Here is a 20,256-nt window from a genome sequence, read left to right on the forward strand (position 1 = left end):
AAATAGGCTCAATTAACCTGTCACCGGATCTTTTGCTCCTTATGTCTCTTGACATTTGATGGACAGGGGTGCCAGTAGGTAGGGGTAGCAATATGCTGTCAGGCTCTGTCTGTACTGTAGGGTACTCACTGTACTTGCTATACCTTGCTGAGGCTCAAACTCCCCGAGAAATGTCCATTCAATTGGCCTGTTACAGTACATCATCTGAGTGTCTGTTACAGGGGTCGATCTCATTATGCAGTGTGTAATCGACTCCAACTAACGGTTTAGTTGTGGGCATGTTCCCACTCACATGGATCTCATCTTCCGAATAGTGCGATATAGCCGCGGTTATCGCCAAATTACGTCGATGCCGAATTCTGATAACCTAGACGATGATCGAAGTGGCAAGAACTAAAATATGCCGATCGTGATTTCTTAGTCTTTTTATATATAATTATTAGTGTTGTGAAATACCTCGGAAAAGGACAAGACCCAGCCAACACATCCCACGTAACTCCAAACCAAACGACTAAAAATATCGCGATTATTAAAAGGTCTATAGCAGAGAATATCTAAAGAGAAAGTAGAACCATAACGACAGCCACTCCCGCACCAATAATCCCAACTTGTTGGCCTGCAGCTGCTGACACAATGACGGGGTGTTCATCTCCAGCTCCTACAACACGTTAGTTTGACCTCGAACCATGTCGTTAACGATGTACTTACCGGGATAACCACTTTCTTGAGCACCAGAATCCGAGGTAGGCTTGACACTCGAGTAGAACCCATTGCTCTCATTAGGCTTGGGCATAGGCGCAGGCATGGGTTGTCCTTCGGGTTTCTTGGCAGGAACAGGAGCATCGGGGTAGCTGGGTTCGTCGACAGGTTTGGCACCGTTATCATACTTGGAACCATTGTCATAATCTTGACCCTTGCTGTCACCTTCAGGTTTGTTGTCATACTTGGAACCATTGTCGTAATCTTGACCCTTGTTGTCACCTTCAGGTTTGTAGTCACCACCCTTGCCTCCAGAAGGCGGTGCCGCAGTCGGATGCGCAACATTGTTCATATAAGGACGATCCTTCACGGGGTACGTGATAGTCGCAGTGACGGGCTCAGGACCACAAGTGGTGCAAGTCTGCACATCACAAGTGAATCCAATCGGGATAGAGTGCGAGTCCATGGACGGCTTGTCCTTCATACCACTGTACTTCTCCTTGATGGAATACTCCTGATCGCAGAGACCTGTGGAGCAGAAGCATTGGAACTTGGTGGTGTACTCAACAGTGTGCACGCATGTAGGGCAGCCGCAGGACTCGCAGTTGGGAGCATCAACCTCGACGATGATGGGTCCTCCAGTGACAGCTGGCTCGTGGACGATGGCTGTGGCGCCGATGACCACGGCAGTAGGCGCAGCTAGAGCATCACGAGTGAAGCATTGCGTGATGGTGGCAGTACGGGTTTCGTAACGAACACCATCTTCAGCTGCTCTCACAGTAGCAAAGAGCGCTGGGATAACGAGGGACTTGAAATACATGTTAAAGAATGTGGGTGGTAAACAGTGTGAACAAAAGAGTGACTGAAGATAAAGGCAAGATAAAACAGATGGAAAGGCAAGAAGGAGGACTTAAGAAGGATTTTGACTTGGGGCCCCTTGGCATTCATACCTGTTGGTCCAAGTATCCGGTAGCAAGGGATGATTTTGATTCTTATACCATAGAGACCATGTGGCTGGCTGTTGTGAATCAGCTTCATTTAACAAAAGACCTGCATAAGGTATTGTTGGTGCGGCTTGTCCAGTTGTCTCTTATGAATCCAATATGTGGAAATAATCAAGATAAAAATGAAACTGAAACAAGATCCGGATACGCTCCTTTTTTCAACAGAAAGACCGGAGAAGACACGCCACGATGTTTTCAAAACACAGAAACGAAAACCTGTTGGTTCTAGGAATTCTCAATCATATTCTATCAAGTGAGGGAGGCTGGCAAGGGAGGTATCAACAGTTGGCCAGTCATGTTAAGGTGATGTCTCACCTCGGATATTGATCCGTTGCTTCTACCTCAATCTAGACCGGACTTTAAACTGGAAGTCTGAATAGATCTACATAGGTTCAAAAATGAGCCAAAATCAAAAAATATTCGCATGTGCAATCTCGTTCTGGAGCGTTGTCGTGTTCTATCTTATGCCTGCTCAGCGCATCAATACTTCTTCATGGTTTTTAACTGAAGCCTGTCCCGTAGTTCTTGTCTCAGTGCCTAGCCAAGCACCGAAAACGATAGTGTAGTCTGTAAATGGAAACTTGGCAAAGAATTGATCATCGTCCGCGTCTGTTTGAGAGTATTGAGAAACACACTATTGACCGTTTTCTGTAGCTCTAGACTGTATATTTTGTTTTATATGGTATATAGACTGAATCCCGAGCCTTCTCGACCTTGTCCACACTTTCAGCTAATCTATCACTGATGTTTAATTATGACTCCTAAAAAGTTTTCTCCGTTGTTGCTTTTATGCTTCACCACACCTGTATCTGGCTTTCGAGAAGTCGACCATCTGCCAGAGACGTTCTGCATCACGTACTTGTCAACTTACCTCGTCGCTATCTCTGGCGTCCAGACTGATGAATCTTCCTCTGTAGAAACATCGTTCTTGCTTTCTTCAGTGGTAGACGATTTTACTTCCGACACGCAGGATAGAAAAACTTCATATTCAATTTCACTCGATGACCCCCTTTCGACTTTAGCTACAGAAGTCTCTGTGACGAGATCTTTTCTCACAAACACCGAGACATCCACAGCTGATCCGACCGTGATCCCTGGGCCAGATGGTCGAGCCGTGGTATTTAGAGTCATCCCAAGCTCAGAAGACAACAACCGAAGATTCTACAGGAGAGCACTTGGAGGTTTTGTCGGCTCCCAATCCGACCTCTGCGAAGATGCTGTAGTCTACAATCTTTCCCAAGATCGTCTTTACGAAGATGGACTTCTCATTTACTACAATGGCGAGAGTTACAAGGAACTTCGTGGTCAGGCAGGACCACTGCCTCGCGGTGCTGTCACAACTGCCTTTCTCGATGATGGCGGTTTCGTTGAATTTGTCAGTTCTACTCTTCCCGGAGGTCGAGCAGGCTTCTGTCAGGTTTTGGAAAGCGGTCAAGTGTACCTGACGTTTGGATCTTCTCCACCTGATTGTGCTCCAGTCAGACTTTCTATTATAGGAGGTATGCGATCCTTGTCCAATTGTGAATCTTCGACTAATATCTCCTTTCTAAAGTTGAGGAATGTTCAAATGAGACATCAACATCAGACATTCTATCAACTCGCACCAGTGTCACAGGTCCTGTCGAGGACCTTGCGACAACCACCAGTATCCCAGTTGAAACTTCAATACAGCCAGTCTTTACCGAAGCCACCTCCACTGATCTTTCTTTCACTGAGGATCCGTCCCAGACAAAGTCATTTGTAACAACTGTTCGCCTTTCCAACAGTTCTACCACAAGCATAAATTCCCCAGTTGACCCTACGCGATCTTCTGCACTTTCTCCTATTACTATTGATACCACTTCCACAGACTCTACCATTCCTATTTCATCTTCAGATCCCATACTTCCCACAGAAACAGATATTGTTTCTTCCCTCACAGATGCTGCGCCTATCGACAACACTTCCACTGAACCTATCGTTCCACGCAGAGAGACTTCTACGACTGTGAGCAGTGATGCAGTCGATGTTACTAGTAGTTCGGAAACAGATATCTTATCTGTATCTGAGACTAACACATCTGATGATATATTCAGTTCAGAGACCACGGCTACCACTAGTCTTTCTGTGATCCCTATCCCCAACACTGAGCTAGACACTACTGTCACTACGGATACAACTACAGACTTGACTACTGAATCTGTATCTCTCACCGAGACTAGCGCCACAGATGATACAAGCACTGCTTTGGAAACAAGCAGTGTAGCAGAGGCTCCTGTCGACACCACCGAGACCACAATCCCTGATACATCTGCAACGTCTGGTACTGAAGAAGTGACTCTCACTGAGACCAGTACTGCCGTTGACACAAGCACTACCTTGGAAATCAGCAGTACCGCTGAGTCTTCTGTGACTGAAACTACCGAAACCACCGCCGCTGGGGATACTACCGCCGATACAACTACGGCTGAAATGACAACGGATTCTGATATAAATACTACTGACACAACTGCTACCGATACTACTGCGGCCGATACTACTGCGGCCGATACTAATGCTGCCGCTGGCACTACTGCTGGCGGTGCTACAGTGATTCGTATAAATGCAGCGGATGATGCTGCTGCTACTGAAATGATAACTTTCGACGCGCCATAGATTTTCAGTTTATGGGATAGAGGGCCACCGAAGGACTGGAAAAACCGACTGTCTTGAAAAGGGTATGTGGAATGGCAATTATGATTTATGATTCAAGAGTTGGTAAATGAAGGTCGGCTACGGTTGGTGTGCAAAATGGTAACAGGGAAATTTTTAAGCAGTTCTCGAATAACACCATTGATTCAAATACAGCCTCAATTTTTAACAAGATTCATACTTATCTTTTATGAAATAGGGGGATTTTTTTATATGATTTCGATGGTCAGTGCCTGCTCTATCTGTTGTTATTGCCAATCTTGGGAAACACGGACACGCTACGTTGAGTCTTGGATATTCTTTGGGTCATGTTTTGGTATGATTAGAAGAACTATATTTGGCATCTCTGGTTGTAGTTTGGGTCGGCTCTTGTGACTTCACATTGTATTATCAATGGTATTGTTTTTCGTGGTTACCATTTAGCTCCTCTTTTCTGATATAGCCCGAGGTCTCTAGAGAACAAGTTCGACAGAATAGCCTTTTTCTTTCGGTAAAACATATAATGGTGCTCCAGAGGTATTATAAATATGAAACCTGCAGATAATAGACTAAGAATTAACAAGTGTGGCAAATGTACCTATTGCATCGGAGCAGCCTGGGCAGGGTTAAAATTGCAGTGCAAGTGACAACAGGTCAAAGAGAGGGTTAAATTTGCAGTGAAGGCTCGATTTTAGGGCTGATGAACGCTCCCATAAGCTGTCAAATCTATATTGCAGTGTTGCACTGCAGGGTCAAGCAAGTCTGGTGGTGTGTTAAAACTGCAGTGAAGAATCATGAGTGAAGCCTGTCCAGCTGAATCCTCCAAACTGACCTATGGGCTTTCAGACTTGAAAGTCAGATGGCAACAAGACTGAGAGGGAGTTAAAATTGCAGTACCAGTTCGCATGAGTAGCCTATCCCATAAAGATACCAGTTTTATGCTGTAGAGACTCAAGCAAGTCCGGGAGTGTGTTAAAACTGCAGTGAAGAGTGGTTGGTGGGGTTTTATTACCAGCAGCCTCGAAGCTGACCCATCTCCTTTGACCACGTAAAGCTTGCATATCAACACCATCTTCTTCGATATATCCAATCAGTTAACTATGGGACCTGAAAAGACTTACAATTCTTTAGTAGTTAGAGTGTCTTAACTTTATATCAAATGGCAGCAAGTCAGTGTGAGGATTAAAATTGCAGTGTAGTCGGCCAACGCATACCCCTCCATCTCCTCCCGCTAGTCTAGTCACTTACAAGGATTTAGACATGCCTGAGATGGGATTAAAACTGCAGTGAAGGTTGTGAACTGTCATATCCATCCGGAGGATAACTTAGATAGCCGATGTATAGCTGTACGAGACCTGCACTAGTAGGTAGTTTGATAACACCTCTATTGTACACTAAGCCAAGACATATTCCAAATAGCCCGGCCTTTTCCATGTACCGATCACTAAGGATCTAGATTTGCATATCAAGAGTTCGACCAAATTCTATTAAATGTGATATTGAGCATAGATTTCATTATCTCATTTCTATTATATTTCCTTCATATCAATCTATCCAAATATTAATTGTATCGCTTTTAGCCTTTCATCCACGTCTTAACCCAAGTTCGATTCCTCCTCCAAAACCCCCTTGGCCCTCAAAATCGGACCCAACTCCTTCAATCTCACAGGCTTTGTAAGGAACAAGTCCAATCCACTGACCTCAGCCTCCCTCTGCGCCTCTTCAGAAGCCAGGCCTGTCAGTGCTAATATCAAAGCCGGCCTGAGTCCCTGTTGTGTTTCGAAAGCACGGATTCTACGTGTAGCCTCGAAGCCGTCCATCACGGGCATCGAAATATCCATCAGTACGCATGTATATCGTCCTGGATCGGCTTCGTAAGCTGTCACTGCTTGAAGGCCATCAGAGGCAGTCTGGTAGGGTTGTTTAAGCTTTTTCATATACGAGGAGAGGATTTTCAGGTTGATGAAGTTATCATCTACGAGGAGAAATTCGGGGTTGCGGAAGTAGCTTTGAGTCGTCTGTGTGGGCGTTGCTTCGGCGCTTTGAGGGAATGGGGACGCGGGGTGTGGAATTGACGAGGCGGTAGTATCAGGAATAGTTAGTGATTCTTGTCCTCTAGGTGCGGTTGTTGGAGAGTCGGTGGATGTTTGTGCAACCGTCCAGCGGTAAAGGGCCAGCGAGCATGCCTTTGCTAATTTTCTGGGACCCAGTCTAAGTCACAAGTCAGTAATAGTATCAAACATAAAATCGGATGCACTTACGGCTGAGAAATAAATTCAAATACCCCTGGCCGCGGTATCGTCTTGGTTCCACAGGCATATTGGTGAACGGTAAGGGCATTCGCGCAGAGCACAATATTCGGAACATCAGGCATCGCATCCTGTTGATCACAAGGCTTTTCGAAACCTTGCTCGGACCATATGGCAAGATCTGGCAGTAGACATGGCGTTTCGAAGCCAGTGTTGACCTGCATACCGAGCCACTCATTGCACATGTTCCGCACAAGCTGACAAGGCGATTCCATCTTGGTTCCCGATGAATCACTTTCGTTATTTTCGAAGTCGATCACCTTGACGCGAAGTCCACGTAGCTTATCCGTCTGCGCCTCAAACTCTTCTTCTCTTTGTCGAGCTTCGCAAACTCCTTTATGGCAGTCATCGCCTAGTTTCATAGGTAGTCTGACTGTCACAGTTGTTCCCGTGCCGACTCGACTTTTGACCGATATCTGACCACCAAATTGTGCTGTGATCTGCTTGACAAAGCTCAATCCAAGGCCTGTGCCGGGAGATAAGTGATTCTCTTGTGAGAAAGGCTTGAATAGTCCGTTTTGTAAAAAGTCGTCGCTGATGCCTACTCCCGTATCAGAGACAGTAATTGTCACCCAGCAATCGTTATCGTCAGCCCCCAAAGCACCTGTCTGTTCCAGAGAAACTCGGATCAGCCCCTTGGTTGTGTATTTAAGCGAGTTTCCAAACAGGTTCATGATGATACGGCGCACTGGTCCAGGCTGTGTGTAAAATCCCCATGATGGCCGAGAATCAATCACCAAAAAGATCTCTACATCTCCGATTTTTGTTTCAACACAGCCTCGGTCCTTAACTGGTGTCCGGAGCTCTTCTATGGCTTGCACGGTATCCATTCGACGTATTGATGTGTGGCCGGGGCGTCGGAGCGGTGGACTTGTCGACTGAGCTGCTTGGGCAAGAGAAACGTGCTGAAAGTTGAAACCAGCATAAACGCTTTCCAAAACTTCTTCAGCCAGTACGTCGAGCTGAACAACCTTTCTTGATGAATTGGGATTGCGGCCAGTAGTCGGAGCTCTGCTGAGACCATACTTGTCGGCCTGGTTCCCTAGGCTGCGTTCCTGGGGTGGCGGCTTGTTGACCTTTGAATATTCGAGAAGATGATCAATGGTGTCGGAAAGCGTTCGACAGCACGTCTCAATCGTGCGGACGATATTCTGCTGTGGAATGCTAAGATCAGTATCGTTAAGCAACTCCACGCTAAGAACGGCACCATGAAGTGGCGATCTCAGCTCATGAGACAGCGAACCCAGAGCGTCGGTCTTGGCCTTGTCTGCAACCAAAGTCTCGAGCCTGAAGGCTTCAGCCGCGGCAAGCATACCAAGGGCTCTGAGATAACTGAGGTCGAGATCAATAGTGAAGCTGCGTTTGATGTTGAAAGAGTATATAAATCCGCCAGCGGACCATCGCTTCTTACGCAGATCCCAGATAGGAACAAAGGCTATGCTGCGAGATCCCGGGAACGCTTCGCGGAGAATATTTGCTTCTCGTCGCTGGATCCGGAGTCGGTTTTCCTGTTTGCTGTGGGCATCGCCAGAGGTGTGGGATGTATCTTGTCCGTTATGCAGAGCGCGGTAGTTGGATTTGTCAGATAGTTCGTCAGGCTGTAGATCTCCGTTCGCATCGAGGTTGAATATATGGCCCTTGGGATATCGTCGGATCATCCGGGCAAGAAGGGTCTGTGGAAGAGAAATAGAGACGCGCTGGCCTTTTAACGCAGTTTTCTCTGATGATCCAAGTACCTGGCATGAGGGGCGCGAGCGGTCTTCGGATGACCCAGTCGTATAAGTATCTTCGCTATCGTGGTAACTGAAAGTCGACGGCCGCCGGGGCGGTAGATCCTCATCCATCCATTCATTGGAAACACCAGTGGTTGAGAACTCGAGCATATCTGCGTTCAGAAACATACATCCATCGATCTCTATCGAATTTTTGACAATACGAGCGGCTTTGGAGAATATTTCCCTTGGCGTTTCAAGAACTCGGTTTGGATCGTGATAGACAGTAAATCCATCAGGAGCAGGTTGCACAGCACCCGTGTCCTTCGCTCGCCCACTGGTTAATTCCCGAGGGTCCCTGGAAGTTGTCGTGGATAACTTGATATCCATTTCTCCTAGGGCGCTCTGTATGTCCTCAATCTTGGGTCGTTGAGGTTTGGGATCACCATTGAGTCGCTTCTCGTTCTCCTGCGGTCGCTCCGCTGAGGGGACAGATTGTGCGTCCCCCTCGACAAATGCGGTCAAGCCCGTGGCTTTTTTCTCGCTCCTTCGTTGGTTACTTTTGAGACTGATGGTCTCAAGATGCTCAGTCACAGCCTTGGAAAGCTCTCTCATCATTCTCGACATTCGGGAGTCCCAAGGTAAAGACGGCTTCGTATCAATAACGCAGATAACACCGATATTGACACCCCGATCAGTCCGGATCGGCACAGCGGCGTAAAATCTCGCCGCGCCTCCAGGTCGACAGTACGGTTTTGCTGAGTACTCTGGATGAGTCGTGACATCGTCAACAACAATGACAGGTAGCTGATGGCCAGCTTTGAATCCATCAGGTCCAGCCTCGGGAGGGTCATCGGAGCATAAAGTGTTTTCACAGGCGCTGTGGGCACGAGGAATTGCTGTTCCACAGTGCCAGAGGGTCTCGTGGTGCGAATCATATCCTAGACTGGGAATTAGGGGAGTGGTGGCAGAGGCTTCAGCGATGATGTACTGGTGAGTCTGGTCAAACAACGAGATCATGGCCTTAGCTGCGCCCGTTTGTGAAGCGGCTAGCCGGGCGAGAGCCGTGAGGATGACATCTGAGCATGTGACGAGCTGAGATTGAGGAACTGGTGATCCAGAGTCATTGTAGCGAACGTTTGTGAAAAGCGAGTCGTCATATCTAATGACGGTCAATATTTAGTGAGGCATTTGGAATAAATGCCAATTCTTACCTAAATGTCTCTCGTTCTCGTGTAGCTTCAGAGACGACATGTTTCTTAGGCACCTCGACATATTCTGCCAGGGTTGCCATGTTCGGCAATCAATCGAGCGTGTCTATAGAACAATGGCAGAGGCTAGATGAGAAGGACAAGATAAAGATGTTTGGTATGAAATTATGCCCTCGCCCTCCTCAACGTTTTTCCACAACGTTCAAGCTCATAATTGGGTGGGAAAAATAAAGAGCGAAAAGAGAGACAGTCCAGAGTCGGGAAGCTAGGGAGGGAGGGAAAGGTCGAGTTTGCCACGACAAGGAAGACACGGATGAGGGCCGAAGACCGGCAGCCATTCAAGGGCCCTGAAGAGCCCTGAAGATCCTGAAAGCAGCTTAGCAGCATTAGTACCTAAAGGGTTACTGTAATTCATGCCTTTGAAGAAGCAGCGGCAGCAGCAGAAGCATTGACTGATGCAGGGTGCTGAGGCCCAAAGGAACTGGGAAAAGTGGCAGAGTCTAGAACACGCCGATCGATTTACATTCGTTGCCACTAACTCAGCATCGATAAATGTCATGTACTCAAGTGGAGACTGGATATTTACGGCAGTTAGTACTGGCAAGCTAGCGGAATTAATTGGCTGTGTACAATTGATTGACACGGGGTTCCTTTTAGAGGCCGGTTCCGTTCGGTTGGGGGATGTTCAAGTTTTAGTTGACGGGGGAGTGACGTTTCTATTTCTGGGGAATATTTCGACTATCAGACGTGATTCGTTTCATTGCTACCAGAAGTCAGTTGATAAATGTGCCCATCCGCGTCTCACTAACCATTAGATACACCATCGGACTGAACCTAATTGACTTTGTACCATGTATGTATGTAAGCCGGTATACTGTAGCTAACTACTACTGTATGTACGATGGTAGCCTGGGTCTTGGCTGCATATCTTGTTGTTGAAAATAGTTGGTTCATATTCCATCACCATCGCAACACATCCCGCTGTGAAACTATCTTCGGATCCTGTTCCTTACCGTCGATCTCGATCCACAGGATGCAAACCGTTCAGCTCATCTTCGTAATGGTAACCATTTGTCACGTGAAGTTGCTCAGACTACAGTCGGCTAGTTCGCATCCTTAGCTTAAACACTTGTTCCAGCCATCGTCATTCATATCCACTTCCATCTCTCTCCTCAAGCCATCTTCATTTTGACTCGTACCTACTTCTCCAAACGTCACAGCATCTATCAGCCAATGACTTTTCCTTTTTCACTCTCTCAAGCCTCGTTGGCGGCTGCCATACTAGGCTCCGTCTACGGAAATTACATCGCTCTATCACCGCCAAACCCCAGTCACCATGCTGCTCCCTCAACCGGAGACTCGGTTCGTGGCTTGCTTTTGACCAAAAAACACTCGACCAAGGTGGCACTAGCTCCTTGGGGTTTACTAGCGCTGCAGTCTGCTGCTCTCGCCCTGCACTACCCGGACATACCAGCCTCTGTCATCCGTCACGGTGGAGAAAATGGACTCAACATGAACCTCATAACATGGTCTCCAGCAACCGCGATACCCTTGGCCCTGATTTTCGGTGCTGGGATTCCTCTTCGTTTGATCCCCTACGCGTCGCTGGGCAAAAACTTTACCTTTGCGCTCAGAACGCCAGATCGATTGAAAACGACGGGGATATACCAATATGTCCAGCACCCAAGTTATACCGGCGTTCTCATCCTTGTGTTGTCCAACGTTGCACTTCTCAGTAGACTGGATGGGCCTTTCAGTTGTTGGGTTCCTCCCCAGTATTACAATACCTTGTATTGGATGTTGGGCCTTATGGCACCATGCACTGCAGTTTTCTTCTACGGAACATGGAAAAGAGTATGTGAAGAGGAGAAGATGTTGAAGGCAGCTTTCGGTAAGGAGTGGGAGAACTGGCATGCAAAAACAGCTCGCTTCATACCATATATCTTCTAGTCTATGTGCTAGGACGCAGGTGTTGGGATGGATATAAGACACCTTCGCAGGTTTTGCAGATTCTGTCTTTTATCACGAGTCGAATTCGAAAATAATACACAATAATTATAATTTGCATTGAAATAGTAGTAATGCATTTAGTAAACTCCATCTTATGAGTTATTGCATGCCACGATTACAGTGTAACGCTTAAGAATCCCATCATACCAAACTTTGCAGTAAAACATATCGATAACTTTCATATACCAAAACCATAATTACTAACAATCCACATCCCACTGAAAACTAAATCGGAGCCTATCTGCTCAACCTTGGTGTCGTCTATGCGACTCGTCTATCTCCATTTTTTGCTTCAGCTTTATCCGTGAAAACACATCTAATCCCAGTTCTTCATCCTCATTCATCTTCAAGATGGTATTATACAAGAACTCCGAGCCGCGCTTTTTCTGTATGACTTTCATGCTTGGAATATGGGCCTCATAACGTAGCCCCCTGTTCACACGCACGGCCTTGTGATAGATTCGGCGTTCCTCACTTGCACCACAGGCATAGGACATGTCTTGGCGTCTGTGGCCGGGGAACTTGCACACGGCTGATTGAAGCCCTGCGAAATTATTCAAGTCTTCCTCGATGATTGCTGAGTTGGACTTGGGCCGTGCGTGATGAAAATACCGACTCAAACTGGAAGGGTCGATGTCAAGACACTTCGCGTTGGGGATGGCGAAGCTATGGTTGACCCTCTTCTGAACCAGAATCTCGTAGGAGGATCCGCTAAGGTGAGAGCAGAAGAGAGAAGGTTCCAGACCAGAATTTATTTATTTTTGTTTCTGTGGCCATATACTCTTCTTCGGCATCGGCATCTATCATGTCTTCATCATGAATGTCCTTGTCTGATGGAGGACAAACCTCAAAGTTCATCGATATATCGGCATCGAAGGGCTCGGCGGAGTCTGGCTCTGCCTGAAACGGCATCTCGGTATCGGAACGGAAACTGTCAAAGTTCCAGAAAGTACTGCATTTACCAGTAGATATGATCCTCTTTTGATAAACAAGGTCTTGTACATACTTTGTTCCAAAGTCATGTGTCCCGTTGAATTCCTCGATGTTGTCAAGGTCCATTGCGTCTGAACCGAAAGAAAAACAATCAAAAGTACGGTTGAAGGAGTCCATTATTTTCGTTTGCTTCGATAGTTGGAGGGTGATTAATGTTGCGAATTGTCAACTTGGTCTTGGTGTCAAATTATATCCGTGGGTAAGGATTTTTAGAAGTCCAAGTTCGATCTCATTCATCTTATGTACCCTCCAAGTTGAACCTTTGCGCACATTAAAAGCAATAAAATATGTTTTATTCAGGTTGGAAGTCTATGTTGGTATATTCTATTGATAGGTTCTTTTCGCACAGCCTTCGTTTTTTCCTTTTTTACCTTCCCAAATATGCTTTTGTTTGCTCGATTGTTCCAATGCGAAAGCTCATCACGTCAAAATCTTTAAACTCAAACAAGCCTCATAACAAGGACTGACTCTTTGTGCACTATTTTTCCTATGACTATCTGTTGCAGGCAACGAAAAAGGAAATTTGTCTTCAATGCTGTACCCACCAAATGCGCCGACTCACGCCCAGCAATAAAATTTGTATTGGACTGGATGTTTACTTGCTCTATGACTCCCTGAGAACTTTCAGAATTTCCGTGGCGAGCTCAGCATTCTTAGTAAAGAGATCAAAATCATGCTCGGGATATCCAGACTGAACAGCAATGACGGCATCCAGCCCGGGTACAATGTAAATGGCCTGTCCATACATGCCGATACCCGCAAAAACACCGTCATCTCCCATCTGATACTTATCTGGATCTCCTCTTCCAGTCGTCCACCAACCACTTTCGTAGCCAAAGCCAGACACAAAGTTGTTGGGGTTAAGGGATCTAGGTCCAACACTGAACTTTGCGTCAGAGACATCCTTAAACCAACCATGTGGCACGTTTGGTCCTTTTCCTTCTTCTTTCATCCCATCAAGGATAAAACACCCAAAACGAGCCATGTCTGTCAGAGTAACTGAGAGACCTCCGTGGCCGTCAACGTGACCTGCGGCTGTGGTTCGTATGTAACCGTCGTACTGCATCCCAGCCGGTTCCCATATTGTGCGGGATATATACTCGTCAAGGGGCTCTTTTGTAGCACGAGATATAGCTGTTGACAGTACATAGTAGTTTGGGTTGTAATAATGGAACTCTTCCCATGGCTCGGCCACTTTTCTTGCCGTTTTGAGCCAGTTGAGAACAACATCCGGATCGGTCTGGGGATAAAGCTCGGTCGCATACATCGGGTTTGGCACATCAGCTGGTCGCTCGTCCTCGGACTGCTCAACTACCCCTGATGACATGCAGGATAGTGCGTGAAGTGGGACGTCTGCCCACGCAGTTCCCTCGAGTTCCTCTACATGGCGAGATACAGGATCGTTGATGGACAGTTTTCCCTCTTGCTGGGCGATGACCAATGCTGTAGAAACTACAGACTTGGTGATAGATTGCACATCGTTCCTTGAGGCTTTGGAGTTTCCATGTCGATACTCTTCGAGGCGTATGGCACCATTCTGTACAACGACACAACCAGTCAATCCATATCGACGCATGAATTGGTCAAGGTCGATTCCAGAATTTTCTTTAATCGCAGCAGGTATGTTTAGTGAGTCATCTCGCGTGAAGCGTCTCAGGTAGGAACCGTGTCTGAGTTGTGTTGTTCGGTTCTGGAAAGTCTCTTCTCGGAGACGGTAAAGAAGAGGGGTGTAAGCTGGATCAGCAGGATGAATTGAGGAAAGGTTGAAACTTCCAATCTTGTCACTCATATGTGGTAAGTCTCCCATTTTGGCGATAGTTGAACCAGGTTTGGGTTAATGAATCTGGTGATGGTTAAGAAATGTTGTCAGAAACTTCGTATCGGAGGTGAGAGCCGACGATTGATAATACATTCTTTCGGCCTCCAATCACCGATCTATTCGGGCATCTGACGGTGTCCACCCAAACCACAACCGGCCATTGTCCTCCGAAGTCTGGGATCAACCAACACTTGGTGATTCAATGGTGCATTTAAATAGACTTCTCTATTGTAGTTTTAGACGCAAAGATATATCGTGCTGAAGTGTACAAGTTACATAGACATGTATGTCTTTTAATAGGCCTACTCAAGAATACGACTAAGACATCAATCACGACTGTCCTCATATCTTTATTTCTGTTTTAGACACTATATCTGGGCAACTATCACCAAAAAGGCAGAGATGGGCGAAGGATGCTTTGTCTCTTGATACCGGCACCAGAAGTAGCCCCCGCGCTTAATTAGAATACGCTCATAACACTTCCAGACTTGGAGTAAGCGGCTAGGTATCACAACTCTTTACTCTTCTTCCTTCATCGGCATTGCTCATCTCTCAGATCAAGAACTCACCATGTTAGAAGTTCGCTGCTCCGGAACGCCATATGAAGTATTCACTCTCTCTTGTATAAAATCTCAAGTCCCACTACTCTAACAATTGCACAGATTGGCCATCGACATGGTACCGCCGCTAAAGACAAAGTAAATGGATCTATCTCATTTTACGAAGACCTCTTCCAAGAAACATGTTCTATGAACTGGGGAGCTGTTCGTCAAGAAGCTGAAAAGTATATCGAGCCTCTACGAAGGATATCTCTTCGACACGTCGAGGAAATGCAAGGTCTAGCTGACGGTGCTGGTGTTGACCTCCTGGATATTATTGCACTGAATGTCAGGACTGAAATCACCTTCAGTCTCTATACAGATGACGCTACTACTCCAATCCAAACTGACGGCTGCACTGGTGTTGCATACCGACAACCCAACGGCCAAATGCTCCTGGCGCAGAACTGGGATTGGCAACCTAAACAGTCGCCAAATCTTCTCATCTGCCATATTTCTCAACCTGGAACAGACATGCCCAACATCTCGATGGTTACCGAGGCGGGTGTGATAGGCAAGATTGGTATCAATTCTGCCGGAGTCGGAACGGTCCTCAACGCAATCCGAGCTCGCGGTGTTGATAACACTAAACTTCCGATCCATCTCGCTCTTAGGACAGCCCTAGAATCTAGATCAGCACGAGAAGCTGCGGGCAAACTATACAAGTTGGGAACAGCTGGCAGTGGGCATATCCTTGTGTCGGATCCACGAGAGGCTCTAGGTCTGGAGTGCACCAGTATTGGGATTAAAGAGATCAACTTGGACAGCAGCGGGGCTCTAGTTCATACAAACCATTTGCTTCTCGAACATCCTGGGGTCGACGAGCCAGGCTGGTTGCCGGATTCCAAGGTGCGCTTTGCACGCATGTCTGAGCTTGTACAAGACAAACTTGCCTCAGACAGTATCAACCATGATTCCTTGTTTGAGTTATTCAAGGATGAACAAGGATACCCGGCGTCGATCAATCGCGATGTGACTGCACACAGAGACGGGACAACTACTTTGTTTAACATCAACATGGACTTGGCGAAAGGAAAGGCGATGGTTAGTATGGGGAGACCAACGAACTGGACTGAGAGACTAGTGTTGTCACCTTAGAATTTCAGTACCTTTACTGCAGTACATCTCGTTGAAACGTATGACGATTTGAACCTCCAATTGCTCCTGTTCGAACGAAGTAAACTCCCTAGACGACTTCGAGATCCAGGGTAAGCATCTTATGTCGGACTGTCATTATTCCGGCCCGCGAGATCTGGCCTCATCATGTATTCCTCCACCAAGAAATCATGATGAAAGTTGTCGCCGCACGTCACTCGTCCCTGACAAGCCTCCCACAGCAAAATCCGCAATCATGGTAATTCCCCTACCACTCCCAGACCCAGTCGCACTCGCTAAAGCTTTGACCTAGAATATCGCATACAACTCCGCCTTGCGGCAAAGCAAGTCTCTCGCTGCTGAACTCCAAAACCTCAATACAAAACCCCAAGCATCCCCTTCCGAAATCGGCAACGTGTCCGCCTCAATCGCTACCTTCACAAAGACGCTCGATGACTACCAAAGCCTCGCCCGACAGGAGATCGTCCCCAAGAAGCAGGAAGAGGCTTTTGCGCGGGTCAAGAGGTTTCGGGAGAACCTCTCCGATTTCCGAGGCCAGATCGATTCCCTAAAGAAAGCTCGTGAGGATGCCCAGCATCAGGCGAATCGCACAGAACTTCTCGGAAGGAGACCGTACAATGCTACGCCGGAGAATCCTTATGCGAACGCAACGACGACAAACACGCACTCCACCTTCCAGCCTCGACACCCACCCCAGTCCAACGGACCCCTGACGACAGGCTCGCCGGACGAGATGCGCGAGGCCCATGCTTTTAGGGAGCAGAACTTCTTCTCAAACACAAATCAGGCGCTCGACGACTACATTGCGCGCGGACAGGCTGTGCTTGGCGATCTAGGCCAGCAGCGCGAGATGCTCAAGAGTACCCAGAAGCGACTTTACAGCGTTGCCAACACATTGGGCGTCAGCGGCGATACGATTCGTATGGTAGAGCGACGTGCGAAAGAAGATAAATGGATCTTTGCTGCGGGCGTGGTGATATTCTTTCTGTTCTGCTGGCTGGTGCTTCATTTCTTGCGATAGAATAAAACCCCTGAATTGGTATAGACGTTTGGGGAGTAAAAATGGCTACAGACATGTATGCACGTTGGGAAGGAGGCATCAGCGCGGCGCTCGGGAGTTGTCTTTTATTTGTGTCTTGAGTTTGTTCTTTAGACTTGTATCATACCACCCATCTGCAGCGGGTTCAAAATACAAGGCACAATATGATCCACTGAGCTTGAGAATTGGATTACTCGTCATCACCGTCGCCTTCTTTAAGTGCTACTGTGAAAAGCACGTCTTTGTTCGTCGTCACTGTCACGATCTGCGAATCGGGCAAGATGTGATTGCTAGTACTTAACTTGCCGCCAATCTCGGTGTGCCAGTCCTCGACGTCCCACTCGAATCCCTTTGTTGTAATGTTGGCGGCTTCCTTGAGGGGAATAATGCCAATGTGCTTGCCAAAGGCGTCCTCCTCGCCATCCTCGCGGACCTGGATGTGGTGTGTGCCAGCTTTGAGCAAAAAGGTCAAGCTCGAGCCGGAGAGGAGGAAGACGCGGCCGCTCGCATATTCGGGATCGGTTTGGAAGAGGTACAGGTGGTGGAGCTGGGAAAGACCCTGGTCGACACGGCCACCAATGCCTCCAAGAGCGACAATATCAATTCCCGAGTGTTCTTTGCGGATCCAGTTGACGGCTTTGGAGAAATCGGTCGACTCTTGATCGGCGTCGCGGATGATTTGCGCAGGGGAGGGTTGCGACGAGTAGAAATCGCGGACCGTTGGGGTCAGGGAATCGAGGTCGCCGATGATGAGCTGAAGGTTGGACTGTTGCCAAAGGTTAGCAACGCCATTCCGCAATTGCGACAAGTTACTTTTTCGTTTCGCAACGGGGATAGAACGTACGTATTTTCCATGGAAAGATGAGAGCTTGTGTAGTCTGTTTGCTCCTCCATCTGCTGCGACTCTAACAGAAGCTGCGGTGACCCTTAGTTTAGTAACCGAGAAGACGCAACAGTCAGGCGAGCTACGTACAGTTCTTCCAGAGCTTGCGCAGGTTGACGCCGTTCTTCAAAGGCTGGTTAAGAATGAGAAGAGCGAAGTCCTGGCCGATGTTATAGTCCTGGAGCAGCTTTGCTGGTCGCCATTCAAAGGTCTTTGAGGCCATGATTATCGTGGGGGTGGTGATCTCAGCTTGCGACGTTGGGATGGCTGGGGAATGGTGGTGATAAGATGGAAGAGATAGTAGTCCCCTTTTTGAGCAAAAATGCAAGCTGTTTCGCCTTTGCCCTCGCGAGAAGAATACCTAGTTCAGTCCGCCTAGCTTGTCAATTTCCCCTCGTTTCCTGTGCGACAGCTTCTGGTTTGTCTTGCGCTGTCTCGCCTTGCCTGAACCAACTTCGTCTAGCGAACAAGCTTTGGCCCTATGTAACAGCCACCAACAGTCCAAAAGCTAAAATAGCCAAGGGTTGGTTTCGCCGTCCAAATGTTTAATATGGCTTCTGACAAGGCTTAGAGGCGTATCATATGATCAGGAATGGATGCGCACTATCTAAAACATCAAACAACCTACGATCGATGGTGGGGGGAACGTCATGGTCCGATAAATGTCACTCACTTATCGATAACGAGAGAGAGAGTTCGGGCGGCGGTTAAATGACGGTTACATTATTTTTTTCACTCAAATTCCTGGCTTGGATCCAATTCCCGGTAGCTCGGAGGTTCAAGGGCCCAGTTGCCAGCATCATATTATACGTAGACGTCAAATGTTCCCGATGCTCCACTGCTGACCAATTCTTTCTTGTATCTCTTGCTTTTCGCGCCTCGAATTGATGATTCCCTTTGTTTCTTCATTCCGTTAGACTCCAAACACCATGTATCGAAACACCATGCGATCGGCCTCGAGGCCTGTAATTGCCAGCTTGCGATCAAGCACCATCCGCGCTGCTCCTCGACGATTCGCTTCCACAGCTCCCGCCGACAAGCCCCGATCCTTCAAGGGTTCCTTGGTGCGATTGGGTCTGGCATTCGGTGCCGTATACTACTATAACACAAGCCCAATCTTTGCTGATGAGGCGATCTGTATGTGTGCTTCAATTGCTCGGGAGAAATAGGAAGCATGCAACTAACACCTTGAAGCAAAAACGGTTCCTGCTCCCGCTGCATTTTCCGATGACGACCTACCTACCGTCGACTCTATTGTAGAGGAGAAGCGCAAGCAGATCAAGGCTAAGAGCGAAGAGACTGCCGCTTCTTCAAAGACACCTGAGTCTCAACAATCGAACCCCCAAACTGCTGCCGCCGATGGATCGCCTGCTGCTCTAGAAGAGGAGGCCGGCCAGCAGGGCGCCTTCAACCCCGAGACTGGCGAGATCAACTGGGACTGCCCTTGCTTGGGTGGTATGGCTGATGGACCTTGTGGAGAGGAGTTCAAGACTGCTTTCAGCTGCTTCGTTTTCTCTCAAGAGGAGCCCAAGGGCATGGACTGCATTGACAAGTTCCAGTACGTCATATCGAATGACATTGTTACCTGTGACTTACTAACACGATAACAGGGGAATGCAAGAGTGCTTCAAGAAGTACCCCGATATTTACGGTGCCGAGCTCGCAGATGATGAGGATGGCGCTCCTACTCCCGATTTTGGCGACGAACAGCCCTCTGGTGAACCTACGACTGCCGAAGTCAAGTCTAACGGCGAACTCGCCCGCGAAACTAAAGATAAGACTGCCGCCGATGCCACAAAGTTCGATGATTCGCAAAAGCCTGCCGAGTCCAAGACACCTGCCAAGACCACCTCCACTTCAACCGACTCCGCCCAGAAGCCCGCCGTTGATGCTCACAGAGATGCCGAGCCCAAGTCCGACGCCGAAACCGCTTCCTCCGGATCACGAATGGTCCAGGATGTTGCTATCCCTATAGAAAAGCCTGTGAACGACAAGTACTGGCAGGATATGCATAAGAGCGAGGTCCAAAAGAAGGAGGTCACTGTGGGGATAACACAGGCTCACGACGCCACTGCTGCCAACGAGGAGATCAAGCATATTGAGAGACAAGAGGCTGCCAAGAAGAACGCTGAGAAGAAGCAGTAAGAAGTATAAAATATTGGCGTAGTTGAGTGGAAAATGTACTTTTTGTAAATTATTTTGGGAGCTTGGCA

At 47.7% G+C, this 20,256-nt stretch overlaps 10 protein-coding genes across 10 annotated transcripts; 5 read left to right on the forward strand and 5 right to left on the reverse strand.

Moving 5' to 3' along the window:
• Nucleotides 1–554: 554 nt before the first annotated feature.
• Nucleotides 555–1,519, reverse strand: FGSG_02447 (uncharacterized protein; the record flags this gene model as incomplete). The annotated part of the gene is made up of 2 exons (XM_011320066.1): nucleotides 555–658; nucleotides 709–1,519. 2 exons carry the CDS (start codon nucleotides 1,517–1,519, stop codon nucleotides 555–557), a joined length of 915 nt encoding a protein of 304 aa, XP_011318368.1.
• Nucleotides 1,520–2,457: 938 nt separating this feature from the next.
• FGSG_02448 (uncharacterized protein) lies at nucleotides 2,458–4,337 on the forward strand (the record flags this gene model as incomplete). Its single annotated transcript, XM_011320067.1, has 2 exons — nucleotides 2,458–3,202; nucleotides 3,256–4,337. 2 exons carry the CDS (start codon nucleotides 2,458–2,460, stop codon nucleotides 4,335–4,337), a joined length of 1,827 nt encoding a protein of 608 aa, XP_011318369.1.
• A 1,610-nt stretch (nucleotides 4,338–5,947) lies between these two features.
• Nucleotides 5,948–9,667, reverse strand: FGSG_02449 (uncharacterized protein; the record flags this gene model as incomplete). Its single annotated transcript, XM_011320068.1, has 4 exons — nucleotides 5,948–6,563; nucleotides 6,614–8,546; nucleotides 8,598–9,535; nucleotides 9,588–9,667. The coding sequence occupies 4 exons, from the start codon at nucleotides 9,665–9,667 to the stop codon at nucleotides 5,948–5,950; spliced, it is 3,567 nt and encodes a 1,188-aa protein (XP_011318370.1).
• Nucleotides 9,668–9,734: 67 nt separating this feature from the next.
• On the forward strand, nucleotides 9,735–11,534 carry FGSG_02450 (uncharacterized protein; the record flags this gene model as incomplete). The annotated part of the gene is made up of 3 exons (XM_011320069.1): nucleotides 9,735–9,741; nucleotides 10,465–10,476; nucleotides 10,723–11,534. 3 exons carry the CDS (start codon nucleotides 9,735–9,737, stop codon nucleotides 11,532–11,534), a joined length of 831 nt encoding a protein of 276 aa, XP_011318371.1.
• Nucleotides 11,535–11,839: 305 nt separating this feature from the next.
• Nucleotides 11,840–12,653, reverse strand: FGSG_02451 (uncharacterized protein; the record flags this gene model as incomplete). Its single annotated transcript, XM_011320070.1, has 3 exons — nucleotides 11,840–12,305; nucleotides 12,376–12,546; nucleotides 12,601–12,653. The coding sequence occupies 3 exons, from the start codon at nucleotides 12,651–12,653 to the stop codon at nucleotides 11,840–11,842; spliced, it is 690 nt and encodes a 229-aa protein (XP_011318372.1).
• Nucleotides 12,654–13,191: 538 nt separating this feature from the next.
• On the reverse strand, nucleotides 13,192–14,394 carry FGSG_02452 (uncharacterized protein; the record flags this gene model as incomplete). The annotated part of the gene is made up of 1 exon (XM_011320071.1): nucleotides 13,192–14,394. One exon carries the CDS (start codon nucleotides 14,392–14,394, stop codon nucleotides 13,192–13,194), a length of 1,203 nt encoding a protein of 400 aa, XP_011318373.1.
• A 582-nt stretch (nucleotides 14,395–14,976) lies between these two features.
• Nucleotides 14,977–16,103, forward strand: FGSG_12136 (uncharacterized protein; the record flags this gene model as incomplete). The annotated part of the gene is made up of 2 exons (XM_011320072.1): nucleotides 14,977–15,012; nucleotides 15,069–16,103. The coding sequence occupies 2 exons, from the start codon at nucleotides 14,977–14,979 to the stop codon at nucleotides 16,101–16,103; spliced, it is 1,071 nt and encodes a 356-aa protein (XP_011318374.1).
• A 253-nt stretch (nucleotides 16,104–16,356) lies between these two features.
• Nucleotides 16,357–17,177, forward strand: FGSG_12137 (uncharacterized protein; the record flags this gene model as incomplete). The annotated part of the gene is made up of 2 exons (XM_011320073.1): nucleotides 16,357–16,359; nucleotides 16,414–17,177. 2 exons carry the CDS (start codon nucleotides 16,357–16,359, stop codon nucleotides 17,140–17,142), a joined length of 732 nt encoding a protein of 243 aa, XP_011318375.1. The 3' UTR covers nucleotides 17,143–17,177.
• A 65-nt stretch (nucleotides 17,178–17,242) lies between these two features.
• FGSG_02454 (uncharacterized protein) lies at nucleotides 17,243–18,616 on the reverse strand. Its single transcript, XM_011320074.1, has 3 exons — nucleotides 18,134–18,616; nucleotides 18,005–18,075; nucleotides 17,243–17,926 (listed from the first exon to the last, which is right to left on the reverse strand). Exons 1-3 carry the CDS (start codon nucleotides 18,264–18,266, stop codon nucleotides 17,351–17,353), a joined length of 780 nt encoding a protein of 259 aa, XP_011318376.1. The 5' UTR covers nucleotides 18,267–18,616; the 3' UTR covers nucleotides 17,243–17,350.
• Nucleotides 18,617–18,972: 356 nt separating this feature from the next.
• Nucleotides 18,973–20,188, forward strand: FGSG_02455 (uncharacterized protein; the record flags this gene model as incomplete). Its single annotated transcript, XM_011320075.1, has 3 exons — nucleotides 18,973–19,180; nucleotides 19,238–19,601; nucleotides 19,654–20,188. 3 exons carry the CDS (start codon nucleotides 18,973–18,975, stop codon nucleotides 20,186–20,188), a joined length of 1,107 nt encoding a protein of 368 aa, XP_011318377.1.
• Between the last annotated feature and the right edge of the window lie 68 nt (nucleotides 20,189–20,256).

Source organism: Fusarium graminearum, chromosome 1 (genome assembly GCF_000240135.3).
Source record: "Fusarium graminearum PH-1 chromosome 1, whole genome shotgun sequence".
In the NCBI taxonomy this organism is placed as follows: Eukaryota; Fungi; Ascomycota; class Sordariomycetes; order Hypocreales; family Nectriaceae; genus Fusarium; species Fusarium graminearum.

What these genes read in the sequence shown, in the direction of transcription:
- FGSG_02454 (XM_011320074.1), bottom strand. Translation starts at nt 18,266, where the DNA reads ATGGCCTCAAAGACCTTTGAATGGCGACCAGCAAAGCTGCTCCAGGAC. An exon ending in GCGCAAGCTCTGGAAGAACT is followed by an intron (nt 18,076 to 18,133) that starts GTACGTAGCTCG and finishes GGGTCACCGCAG; the next exon opens with CTTCTGTTAGAGTCGCAGCA. An exon ending in CATCTTTCCATGGAAAATAC is followed by an intron (nt 17,927 to 18,004) that starts GTACGTTCTATC and finishes CTTTGGCAACAG; the next exon opens with TCCAACCTTCAGCTCATCAT.